We start from the raw sequence: 12,667 nt of genomic DNA on the forward strand, positions 1-12,667 counted from the left end.
TGATAGCTAAGCTCCTGACTTTGATGTATCAACTGATACATCGCAAAGAGCATGCCAGGGAGTACATCCCTTTAGAGCAGCGTAGCATATATCAACGCTGAATACTGACGATAGAACTAAACTACATATTTCTGGGAGAACATGGTCGATTAGCTCAAGATGCTCTGATGATATGGGGGTGGTACTTGCCATCTCCTTCACTTCATCTCAGATCCAACTGACGAATTTATCCAATATGCCACAGTACTGTCCTTTACTCGTTAACTCCCATGAATGAGCAATTTGATCTCAAACGAACAACTTAGTCATGATTTGATATGCCCTGCAGTCGCAACCTTGAGAATCTCATCTTCCAAGCCTGAGACATGATGGATCTCAATACCGGCATCTTCGAGCGTTTTGCGACCTGTATTCTCCCCAACAAAAGTCTCAGGCTCCTGAACGCCAATATAGACCTGCTTGATCCATGACTTTTGGCGCAAGACTCTTTCGACGCAGGGGAGTTTGCCGCTCAGCCGCTTGAAACAGGGTTCAACAGTGGTGTATAGAGCATGGGGGGTGTTGAACACATCTGATAGCTTCTCCTCTGTCGTTCCATGCTGCTCAGCCAGCTTCAATAGACATGTCTCTTCTGCATGGGTGTTCCCGGGAAGTTCAAGAGTGTATCCTTCGGCAATGATGCTGTTGTCGCTAAGCCGCACAATTAGAGCTCCCACACGAAAGTTGGTGGGCTTGGGAGGGGAACTTCTGGCCAAGCCTAAGGCACGCCCCATTGCGGCCTTGTGGTTTCCAGGTTCTATGGTAGTCATATCGTTTAATGTGAGGCATGCACGGATGAGGTATGACGAGATGTCCAGATGCGGGAGCCATGATCCATCTTGAACGGTCGGCGGTTGTAAACTCCGATCGCCGAGAGCACTTTAGCATTGGCCCCACACTTTACCCGTGAGCGCGTTGCAACGCGTTTCCCAGCTCGAGCTTAATCCAACTTGCTACCCATTATCCGTACATGATCAACCAAAATCGACGATATCAATACGATGTCGGACCACGAAGACGCACTGGAGAGCGAACCTCCCACTATTGACCCATATGAGGTTTTGAGCCTCGAAAGGACTGCGACGAGCGATGACATCAAGAAATCCTATCGAAAGGCTGCGCTTAAGAACCACCCAGGTTTGTCAATTCGGTAACAACAGAGATGAGCACTGCTGATCCTACGGCTCTTCAGATAAGGTGCCACAAGATCAAAAAGACGCCGCACACGAGAAGTTCCAAGCTATCGCGTTCGCCTACGCCATCCTCTCCGATCCTGCCCGTCGCAAACGGTACGACGAGACTGGCTCGACCTCCGAATCGATTGTAGACTCAGAAGGATTCAACTGGAGCGACTACTATCGAGAGCAATATAAAGAGTCTGTGTCGGGCGATGCAATCGAGAAGTTTTCCAAGAAGTACAAAGGCTCTGATGAAGAGAAGGGAGATGTTCTCGATGCGTACGAACAGTGCCAAGGCGATATGGATGCGCTGTACGAGAGAGTCATTCTTAGCGACGTTTTGGTGGACGACGAACGCTTCCGTGAGATTATCGACACGGCTATCAAGAGCAAGAAAGTGCCTAGCTTCCCGGCCTACACAAAAGAGTCGAAGAAGAAGCGAGAGGGTCGTGTGAAGCAGGCCCGGGCCGAAGCTACAGAGGCTGAAGATTACGCAAAGGAGCTAGGTGTACACGACAAACTCTTCGGCGGCGACAATAAGGGCAAGAAGAAGAAGGGTAAGGGAAACTTGGAGGACGACCTGGCAGCACTGATACAAAAGAGACAGCAAGATCGCTCAGAGAGCTTCCTAGACCATCTCGCCGAAAAGTATGGTGCCAAAGAGAGCAAGGGCAAGGGCAAGAAAGGCAAGAAGCGGCCTGTTGAGGATGAGCCGTCAGAAGAGGCTTTCCAGGCGGCTGCTTCTCGTCTGAAGGGTTCGAAGAGGTCGAAACGGTAGACTACCGGGAGATAACAATATCGGATTGCGGTAATATAGCTGTTGGGTCAAGAATTTTGGTGTTTGGGCGTACCTTAGGTTAAGGCAAGGATGCACTACTAGGACAAGAAGAGAATTTAGAGACTGAGAAGAATTGAACGATTCATGTTAAGTTTGCAAGTAGACTACAGAGTGTAGCTTGGTTTCCGGTGACTTTCTTTCAACAAGAAGGAAAGTCAGTCCTCGATCAATGAAGGTAGTATAAAAGTCATGGACATAATGAGACAGACAGACATAAACCAGACTTGTTCTAACGAACCTCAGACCTCATATCTGCAAAGCAAGCTCCCTTGCAAAACTTCTAACTGTTGATAAGTCCTACATAAATACCCAGTCTTGTTGTGGCAAGTATTCCCAGCAATTCAATGACTTCACCAATATCGTATGCAATGATGCCGTGACGTTGTCACGGGCCAGTCTTTTTATCCACTAAGCTATGGTGGGGCTTCTCAAGCCACCGTGAATATCGCCAGGTCTCACTTCACTTATTTAACATCCTCTCAAACGCGTCACCACGACAAAAATGCAAGAGCGCGATTCTGCATGGCAGTGCTTAATGATGGTTTAGTCTCCATCTGAAGAAGAGTGCTATCATGATGCCATGAGCGAATCCGCCAAGCCCCCAATATATCCTCGGTATTGCTTTCATCTTGCGCCCACAGTGAACCAATGGTGCCTCTTTCGTGTAACCGATATCCATGACCTTGGTCAGTACGAAGGGTTTGAAGGTACGTCTAGGCTGTCAAATACTTCACTCTGTTCTGGACTGACGAATTTTAGGCGAAAACTTCTACTTCTATAGGAATCTGCCCATCAAATGGGTGCGCATAGTCGGATTAGTCGTCGCCATTGACGAATTCGCAAGCCGACGCGTGTATACAATAGACGATAGTAGCGGCGCATGCATCGAGTGCATTATTTCCATACCAATCTCTGGTGGAGATGAGAATCGCGCGACAACAGGAGATGCTGCTCCAAACAAAGCGGATATTGACCCGCCTCAAATCCCACCAGACCCATTCCCAAATATCGATGTCGGATGCGTTGTCGACGTTAAGGGAGGCCTATCTACTTTCAGAGACGAGCGACAACTCACCATTGAAAAGATGGCCAAGGTACGAGGCACTGCGCAAGAGGTTACCCTCTGGGAAAAAAGGGTCAAATTCAAGTCCGAAGTTCTTGAAAAACCATGGGTTCTACGAAGCAGCGAGATCCGAAGATGTCGAAAGGAAGCGGAGCGGAGTGAAGAGGAAGCGGAGAGGAAACGAAAGCGCATCAAAGCAAAGATAGAACCTCAAGCATCGAAGCAGACATCAAAGTCCGTGGGCCATACTGAACAAGCCATCCGGCAGCAGAAGCCGCACAAAGAAATGCGGCTGGATCTTCGGCAGATTCTTGAGCAGGGTGGAAGAGGCAAATACGATGCGCTAGGGTTATGAACTCAAGATGTCCTGATTGCTGGCGCACTTACTACGACATTTTAGCGGGCGTTCATTCTTAGATCTGGACCAGAAGGAACAATAAAAGAGAGTTGCCAAGTAATGATTGGCATGGCCAAGCGCATTGCTGTGGTCTGGAATGCGATACGTAATCACCATGATTGATAAAAGTGTGCTAGAGGCTAGAGACCCATGGCCTTGGGGTCTTTGAGACACGCTGGAACGATTGGTCACTGGATCATGTCTCGGTTTCTAACGAACTCCTCCGTCCTGGTGTCTGGATAAATGTTACCACAAGTCAAGTGCTGTCTCAACGGTCTCTAACGTAACATATGGAGTCAAGTGATTGTCTCGGTTCAAAATCGAATTGCCTTTTTCATGAATGTAACATCAACGTTGAAGCGGCGGGAGCAAAGAGTTTGGCCACCAGACAGACGACAAGTGACATCGTATTCATTAGGCGAATGAATATTTGTCAGGCGAAGGCATAGCAAGCCTGGTGATGTTTCTGCTGAGAGACAATTTTCTTAACTCAAGTAATAGCATGAAGGACGGGTTATGCGCAAAACAATAAAAGATTTTAGCTATGAAGCCACCTAGCCATCAACGCTCAAGGCTGAGACTTGATTCGGGAAAGCAAGCCATGAAAATAAATGAAGGACACAAGTGGCGTCTACTATCTATTTACTCACAAGGTTGAAAGCTCACCCAAACCACCGGAGCTGAACTCTGAAGCAAATTTGAACGTTTGGTTTTGCAGGGTGTGGCGAGCTCAACCGAAGCCATCCCTTAAATAGTCTCCCAGGCTAACTCGTCGCGAATCGATAGTTCCTGGAACTAGGAGCACCCTGCTGCTCATGCCCAAGTGCGGCGTACGCTAGGCAATTAACTGGCCCCTCTACTGCAGGGACACGGGGACGCCACAGATGAGCATCTAGGCGATTTCCCCTTTGAGGTGCATCACGACGCGCCATGGATCACATACCCTGTGTGTGACACTGAGGACATGCGCCGTAGACACTTGATCCAGAATGCGAAAAAGGTCCCCGCTTCGACTGTTCACGATGTTCTTTCCTGGGCTTCAATGATACCCAAGAGACAGAAAGAGCAATGGTCGAACAGACCACATGGCCAAGCTTCTCTGGCATTGGCTCCTCGAGGGGAAGAAGATAAAGATGGAATTCCTCCAGCCATTTTCGTTCAACTTCCACTTCAACCCCATCATCAACACAACCTCGGAATCCTATCTATCACATTCGCATCCTACGCCATCCTAGAGAATCCAATTTCTGAAATCCTATTACATACCCTTCATCGCTTACGCCATCTTCGCTGGCATCTGCTAGGTCTCGACCAACCCGTTGTCAACGCTGGTCCGCTAGTCCAGTATTTCTTTTGGTGGTCAATTCTAGGCTTGGTCTAGCTTCCAGGTAAGCCACATGCGTTTCTTCGTTTGTGCCGCCGAGACACAGTCCACTTCATTTCATTCTCCGATGTAAGTGCATGCTAGCTCTATCAGTCGTGGTGCCACTGGACTAGTGGTTTTCCGCATTCGATGGCTTCAAGGAAAGGAGCAGGCCCTGGGCCGTAGGGCGACTATATTATATGAGCCATGGAACCCCTACCCTTCAGCTTGCTCTCCAGCTTCATTCAGCCTCATAAGTCTTATCGAGGTTGTGATCTTCTTGATCAAGGCAGCAATACACTCCCTACTTGCCCATCATGAAGACCAGCACCATCTTGCCCGTATGGCTTCTTTGGCTAACCCAGGGACAAGTCCTAGCCCTGCCCCAAGGCCAAGACGACTCTGCTGATTCCTGGGACGACTCTAACGAAGAGTTCAAGCGAGATATCGAAACATCTGCTTTCCAGTATTTGACAACCTACGACAAGGACGACATCATTCCCGTCACCGAAAGTGTCAAAGTCAGTACTAGCAAGGTTGGAACTACTGCCACAGCTCAGGTCCTCCCGACTCTTTCAGACGTTGAGCCTCATACCGAAGGTTTCGTTGTAACGGAATTATACAATCCTCTTCTTACAGAACCTGCCGTTATCAGCACTTCGATTCCCAGTCCTACAAGTCTGCTTAAGCCAGTTACATCTACCACAAGCAACGCTGTACCCTCAGGTCTTTCCAAAATGGCTGCCGCTCCCAACATCTTCGCCAACCCCGTCGATACGAGTGCTCCTCCATCGATGTTCAAAAGGATGTCTACTCACCCTGTTGCCAAAACGCCTATCGTCAATCAAAACAGCCCTATTGGCACGAACAAGTTTTACTCCAACTTCTACCTTGGTGATCAGAATACCCCCGTCTATACCTACCCCTACTCGCTCACATGGGGCAAAGGCACTGGCCCGGCAGCAAGCTGGGGCATGTCTATCTCTCACGTCGAGGCGTCACAACGTACATATGGTAACGTGCAATCTAATGGAGCCGTCGAATATTACATCAACCCTGTTGGTATCCAGTCCATGATCATCTCGGCAAAGGAACTTGGCAAGAACACCGTCTTGACTATGGACTCTATGACCGCTCACTACGCCAAAGCTTATCTCAGAAAGGATAGCAAGTCAGCAGCAACAATCACCTTTCCCCTTTACCAAGGTAGCGTCTTCACGACTGCGTACTTCAGTGGTGGTACACCTTGGATTCAGACTGGCGTCTACTTCAGAACTATGACACAAGTGACAAAGGATCCCAAGTCCAACGTGCGCAAGTACAACTTCGTCCTTGAAGATGGAACCACCTGGCGTCTGTACGCTTACAAGACCAAGGGTGACCCTCTTACCCTCAAGGTCACCAACAACGGTCTTGCGGCCTCGACCAAGCCGTTCTACGGCTTCATCCAAATTGCGAAGGATCCCAAGGTTGGCCAATCCGAGGCAGTTCTTGACAACGGTTGCGGTATCTATGCCACTGGCATGACAGTCAGCGGCAACACCGTTGGCAAGCAGGGCACTTACAGTTTCACATGGACCAAAGCTGGCCACGCTTCCGGAAAGCTTTGGATCTTTGCTCTTCCTCACCACGTCAGCTCATTCGATGCTACAACGAAGAAGGAGATGAGGACGTACTCGCTCCAGACACCCACCAAGGGTATTGCTACTGCTGTTGGCGGAACCACCTGGACGATGGTCGAGTCTGCGCTGCCCGTCGACATGGGCTTTGCCCCCTGGGACCCAGCGAAAGGAAGCCGTGGTCTGACTGCTAATGCGAAGAAAATCATCGCACCCATTGCCAAGTCCGAGGTCTCGCAAGACATGGACGCGCAGGCTAACACAGACTCGATGTACTATTCTGGAAAGGTAACTCCCGCATCAAGTATCCATAAGAAATATACTAACATAGTATAGGCTCTGGCCAAGTTTGGTTCCATCATCTATGTCATCAACAACATGCTAGGAGATAAGGCTCTGGCACAGGCTGGCTTACTCAAACTTCAGAAGGCATTTGCCAGATTCGGTTCCAACAAGCAGAACTATCCTCTTGTCTATGAATGTAAGTCGTTTGCCAAAGCTGGGTATTACGTTAGCTAATCAGCTTAATAGCCGTCTGGGGCGGAGTTGTTTCATCTGCATCCTATAAGACAGGCCAAGCAGGATCCGACTTTGGAAACACCTACTACAATGATCACCATTTCCATTACGGCTATCACGTCCTCGCTGCTGCCTACATTGGCGCTATGGATAGCAAATGGCTTGCTGCCAACAAGGCCTACGTCAACTCTCTTGTTCGTGATTATGCGAACCCGAGCAGCAGCGATAAGTACTTTCCCGTGTGGCGAAGCTTCGATTGGTACCACGGCCACAGTTGGGCTCATGGTCTTACTGCCATGTATGATGGCAAGGACCAAGAATCGAGTTCCGAGGACATGATGTCTGCTTATGCTCTGAAGATGTGGGGAACTGTGATTAAGGACACTAACATGGTCGCGAGGTAAGTCGGACAGCCCAGGCATTTTTCAGCAGACTACTAACAACAGAACAGAGCAAACCTCCAGCTTGCCGTCATGACACGAGCTATGCAAGACTACTACTACTACACCACGTCCAACACCGTGCAGCCTAAGAACTTCATCGGCAACAAGGTCGCGGGTATTCTGTTCGAGAACAAGGTGCACCACACCACATGGTTCAGCGCAGCGATTGAGGCAGTCCAGGGCATTCACATGATTCCTATCCTCCCCGTGTCCAACTTGGCCCGAACCGCCACATTCGTTCAGCAGGAATGGGACACTTACTTTAGCAAGGGCCGTGTCGACAAGTTTAACAACCTGTGGAAGGGCATCATCTATGGCAACTATGCAACAGTCCAACCTAAGACTGCCTGGACGTTCTTCACCAAGTCCAACTTTGATGCCAACTGGATCGATGGCGGAGCATCAAGGACATGGTATATGGCATATGCTGCGGGTAAGTCTACAACAGTGAAACGCAAGAGTACAATGGCTGACAATCACCACACAGCTCTAGGCCAGATTTGATGAAAAATCGAAAGTGAAATGGTTGCCTTGCAACCAAAACGTCAGCATCGGTGCTGAGATAAGCACCTTGTACAAATATTGAACATACCTTACATAGACATGGCGATACCCCGACGGGAACATTTGTTTTGTATAATTCGACTGGGCAGAAAGAACAGGCTTTGAATGTGTTAGAAATGGAGGAGGAAAGCAAGAAAGACAGTTAGATATTCCCTGACCTCACCCCGATTAGACAAACGGGAGGCAGATGTTAGACCCTAGGCAGGGCACGTTAGAATTTCATTGGTTACCTTTAAGGTGTGTCGCATATCGGAAGTTGAAGCTTGAAAAGCACCGAAGTCCGATGAGTCTGAAGATTCTGTCACCTGTGTTGGTGATACCGGAACTCGGATACGTGGGATCAATTAAACCCACGTGCTGGCACTGAGGAGGTGACTATCTGGCCTGGCTTGATTGGGGCGCAGTCATGACGACCCTTGATGAAGATTTGCGCCGAGGGGAAGTGAGTGAGATGTGGATGGTCGCCAAGAAACAGGTTGTTCAACACCGCCTCGAGTTTGACCAAGAAGAGGAAGAGAGTGACAGGCTGGGAGGTGGAGAAGCTTGGAGAGTACCAAAAGTGGGAAATGATTATGGGGCAGTTTGAAGTCTGCATATGCCTGAAACATTGAGTGCGACAAACGTTTCTTTTTAACGTGTTTGAGAGGCTAAGAGGATGATAAACTGGATAAACTGGCCATCTGCACACCTGAAGAGAGTACACCACATGAGACAAGACAGGTTGAGTTAAGCATCGGTGTAACCGTTTTTCTTGCTTAACTTGAAGTTACATATGACGAGTTGTCTATTGGCGTAAATCCCAGCGACACGGCAACGTCGGACAAGAGTGGACAGGACCGAGCGGTTGCGCAAGGCGAAACAAAAAAGCATGGAACTATGGCGGAGTCTATTATGTCGTAAGCCGATGGACTCCGGCGCAAGTTACATGACGTTTGATCTACAAAGCCACTCATAATGATGTATCTTGCATATGCGCAGTTATACGATATCTGTCCGCAAAAAAAAACGGCAGGGGTCGCAGAGATGCCAAGAAGAAGGAGAATTGCGAGGCGTACAGCTATTGACGATTTTGGATTAATTCAGAAGGTGCGTTAATTTATTTTCAACAACCAAATCAATTACAATGGTAGATACGGATACAAGGACAAAGACAGAGAAAAAAGCGCTTGCAGATTCAAAGTTTTAAGCTTTTTTTGCTCAGCCACCAGCTGATCTAACTTGTTTCTTGGGGCCGCTGCGTTCGAGTCGACAGCTGTGGAATCGGCAGTTTCTCGATGGAGCTTAGAGTGGTCGCGCCGAATAATTGAGCATCAGTGACAGGACAACCTGGAGCTCTCCCTGGAAAGTGGAGAGCTTGGCAGCTCAATCAGTGGGTAGCTCAGCGGTTGATGGCCATCTCTTGTCAGCGGCCGGACGGGATTGGCTGATGTAACCCTGCCGATCCGCTTGGGAAGACCCATGTCCTACGTCAACTCGCTCGGCTACTGCTTCCAGGGCCAAGCTAAGCTTTTTTCCCTTGCGTAACCGGGCAGACCATAACCAAGGAGGGAGGCCTCCTGGGGCAACGCGGGTTGTTTCTCTTCGTTCCTGCAACACAACCACCACCTCCAGCAAGACCAGACCATCACCATCATCAACAGCATCATCACCCGTCGTCTAACACTACCTAATTGTTGGAGATTGTTCAGGGCTGTGTAGCTTAAGGACGCCCGCTTTCTCTTTACCCGCCGACGCTATTCTTCCCTTGGACTGTCTAACGTACACACTCCGTTGAGCGGGGACAATTGAAAAGACGACTGCCTCTATTCAAACATTGTTGTTGGATTGGATCGTCATACGCTTCGTTACCCGTTTCGTTTCGTTCTGTTTCGCTCATTCCAGACCGACCGACTCACTCAATCAATCCCGTGGTCGTTCAACCTCTAAACCGCCCACACACGCATCAATCAATTCCATCAATTGGCTGTGAGAAAGTTCGACGCAATCATGGTTTGTAAGTAAAATGTCTATATGCATCTGCATCTGCATTTAGCCTTTTCTTTTTGCTCTCCTCGATCATAAAGCATCACTTAAGCAACCACGGTCTCCTCAAGGTCTATCTGTCTATTCCTCCGCCACGCACAAAGTAAAACATCCAATACCCTCGTATCATATCCTCATCTACACATCTTTCCTAAAGCTGCTCCATCTCCATCTCATCACCGTCACCATCCCTGCATCTGAGCACAGAGTGGCACACACCAGCCAGAACGAGACAAAGTGCAAGATTAGCTTCTTTCACACGGGGGTCTTTGCGGCGCCGCCACTCACGATATTATATCCCTACGTGGTTGTTGCCCTCTGCCACTCCGTGCCCACATTGTTTTATCCTTCTTTCAACCTCACTTCTACGTCAACTTCCATCATCTCGGCTCCTACTCCTTTGGAAGCGGAAACGGACACGGGCTTTGCCACCTAGTACAAGATATCGAGTGAAAGAGTGAGTCTGCTCGCGACGCGATAATGCCTAATACGGACTTTCTTCCCCGTCCCTTTGTCCTCCCCTCCATCTCCAAGTCTGTATTATTGTCTCCCTCTCTTGGCAAGCGCCGTCAGTTGGACCTAAGTGCACTGCCGTGATCGCCATTCTATCTACGCGCCAGTTCAGACATGATCTTCACTTTGTATCTCTGCCTCTGTGCATGCGCATCAAGGATGGCGCAGCAGGGTCCGCTCCTTTCCATGCCGAGCACAAACAAGCTCAAAGCATCCGCCCCATGCAGACAAGGCCAAGCAATCTAGGCTCTACAGGACAAGGTCCCATTGTCAGCCTACCGTGCAGCCTACCCCAATCTTCTGACACTTGCCCGTTTGAGGACTTCTTTGTATTCCGTCTTTTGTTGCTTAACAAGCGTCTACTCCGCCTTTGGATACTTCCTCACTCTCGTTCATTATATCAAAAGACTCATCCGCTGACCATGTCGGTGCCTTGATCACCACCAACAGCTCTTCCATCGTTCAACCTCCAGATCAGACGATCAATGTCTGCCAAGCCTCACAACCATACAGCCGACGAGAATAGCCCGCTCCTCAATGGCGGTGGCTCGCCGGCTCTCAATGACACCCTCGGTCATGGCAATGGCAACGGCCATATCAGTCTCAGCCGAGACTCGAGCACCATGACGTTTCTCTTCGACTCGAAGCATACACCCGGCACCGATAACAGCAACATTGCCGTAAGGAGTCTGGCTTACTCCTGGCACATCATCAAGGTCACCCTTCTCAGTAGTATGTTTGCGCTTCTGGAGGGACGGTCGCATACACAACTGACTCTGTTTCCTAGACTATGTCAACTTCCTCCTGGTTATGGTGCCTCTCGGTATTGTCGCTGGTAAGATGGGCTGGAGCTCCACTGCTGTTTTCACCATCAACTTCTTCGCCATCATCCCGCTCGCTGCTGTTCTGTCATTTGCGACAGAAGAGTTCTCGATGAAGCTTGGCGAGACTCTAGGTGGACTCCTGAATGCTACCTTTGGAAATGCCGTGGAACTTATTGTATGGTGCCCCGCGCTTCACTTCATGCTCCCGACTAATCGTACTTTTAGGTCAGCATTGTTGCTCTTCAACGAAACGAAATTGAGCTCGTCCAGGCTTCTATGCTTGGCAGCATTTTGTCCAACCTACTTCTGGTCATGGGAATGTGCTTCTTGTTCGGTGGTATCATTCACCGGGGCGAGTCGGGCAATGGCAGAGAGCAGTCCTTTTCTTCCGCCACTGCACAGACAACTTGCTCCCTTATGACCCTGTCTTCGGCCTCGCTCGTCCTTCCCGCTGCCGTATGTCAAATTGAACCCTGCTCAAAGATTCGACTAACTTTTTATAGCTCTACGCAGTTCTTGACCAGAGTGGTTCCAAGGACAAGGCCCAGAGCATCCTCACACTCTCTCATGGCACTGCCATCATTCTTCTCCTGCTCTACGTCTTATATCTCGTCTTCCAGCTCCGAACACACAGCAACCTTTTCGACGCAGAGAACCAGAACGAGGACGGCGAGGAGGTTGAGCCAGAGGAGCCTACTATTGGACCTATCGCCGCTATTGCCGTTCTCTGTGTCACTACCATTTTTGTCACTCTCTGCGCCGATTATCTCGTTGACAGCATTGATGATCTTGTCAAGACCTCCGGAATTAGCCGCGGTTTCATTGGTCTGATCTTGATTCCTATTGTTGGCAATGCTGCTGAGCACGTCACTGCTGTTGTCGTCGCCCTCCGTGATAAGATGGATCTCGCCATGGGTGTTGCGGTTGGTTCTTCTATCCAGATTGCCCTCCTGGTTACGCCCTTCCTCGTCATTGTTGGCTGGATCATTGGAGCCCCCATGACTCTTCACTTCGAGACTTGTGAGTTTGATCCCTTTGCTTTCTGTGTAATATTTACTGACAAACTTCCCAGTTCAAACTGTTGCCTTTGGAGTTTCTGTCCTCGTTGTTTCGTATATTGTCCAGGATGGCAAATCCAACTATCTGGAAGGTGCTATGCTTATGGGTCTCTATATTATCATCGCATTGGCTTTCTATGCCACCCCATCCGATGTCCTGGACCCCGGCAACTAAATGCTTGAATTCCCCTGATGTCTTAATCATCACCAATCAACTAATGTTTTTA

At 49.2% G+C, this 12,667-nt stretch overlaps 4 protein-coding genes across 4 annotated transcripts; 3 read left to right on the forward strand and 1 right to left on the reverse strand.

Moving 5' to 3' along the window:
- Nucleotides 1–305: 305 nt before the first annotated feature.
- On the reverse strand, nt 306–809 carry J7337_008231 (uncharacterized protein; the record flags this gene model as incomplete). Its single annotated transcript, XM_044825854.1, has 1 exon — nt 306–809. The coding sequence occupies one exon, from the start codon at nt 807–809 to the stop codon at nt 306–308; it is 504 nt and encodes a 167-aa protein (XP_044678771.1).
- Nucleotides 810–1,040: 231 nt separating this feature from the next.
- Nucleotides 1,041–3,473, forward strand: J7337_008232 (uncharacterized protein; the record flags this gene model as incomplete). Its single annotated transcript, XM_044825855.1, has 3 exons — nt 1,041–1,176; nt 1,232–1,972; nt 2,815–3,473. 3 exons carry the CDS (start codon nt 1,041–1,043, stop codon nt 3,471–3,473), a joined length of 1,536 nt encoding a protein of 511 aa, XP_044678772.1.
- A 1,722-nt stretch (nt 3,474–5,195) lies between these two features.
- Nucleotides 5,196–7,963, forward strand: J7337_008233 (uncharacterized protein; the record flags this gene model as incomplete). Its single annotated transcript, XM_044825856.1, has 5 exons — nt 5,196–6,785; nt 6,834–6,978; nt 7,029–7,416; nt 7,468–7,892; nt 7,953–7,963. 5 exons carry the CDS (start codon nt 5,196–5,198, stop codon nt 7,961–7,963), a joined length of 2,559 nt encoding a protein of 852 aa, XP_044678773.1.
- Nucleotides 7,964–11,043: 3,080 nt separating this feature from the next.
- J7337_008234 (uncharacterized protein) lies at nt 11,044–12,615 on the forward strand (the record flags this gene model as incomplete). The annotated part of the gene is made up of 5 exons (XM_044825857.1): nt 11,044–11,290; nt 11,346–11,557; nt 11,608–11,838; nt 11,886–12,402; nt 12,455–12,615. 5 exons carry the CDS (start codon nt 11,044–11,046, stop codon nt 12,613–12,615), a joined length of 1,368 nt encoding a protein of 455 aa, XP_044678774.1.
- Between the last annotated feature and the right edge of the window lie 52 nt (nt 12,616–12,667).

This window comes from Fusarium musae, chromosome 6, assembly GCF_019915245.1.
Source record: "Fusarium musae strain F31 chromosome 6, whole genome shotgun sequence".
Taxonomy (NCBI): Eukaryota; Fungi; Ascomycota; class Sordariomycetes; order Hypocreales; family Nectriaceae; genus Fusarium; species Fusarium musae.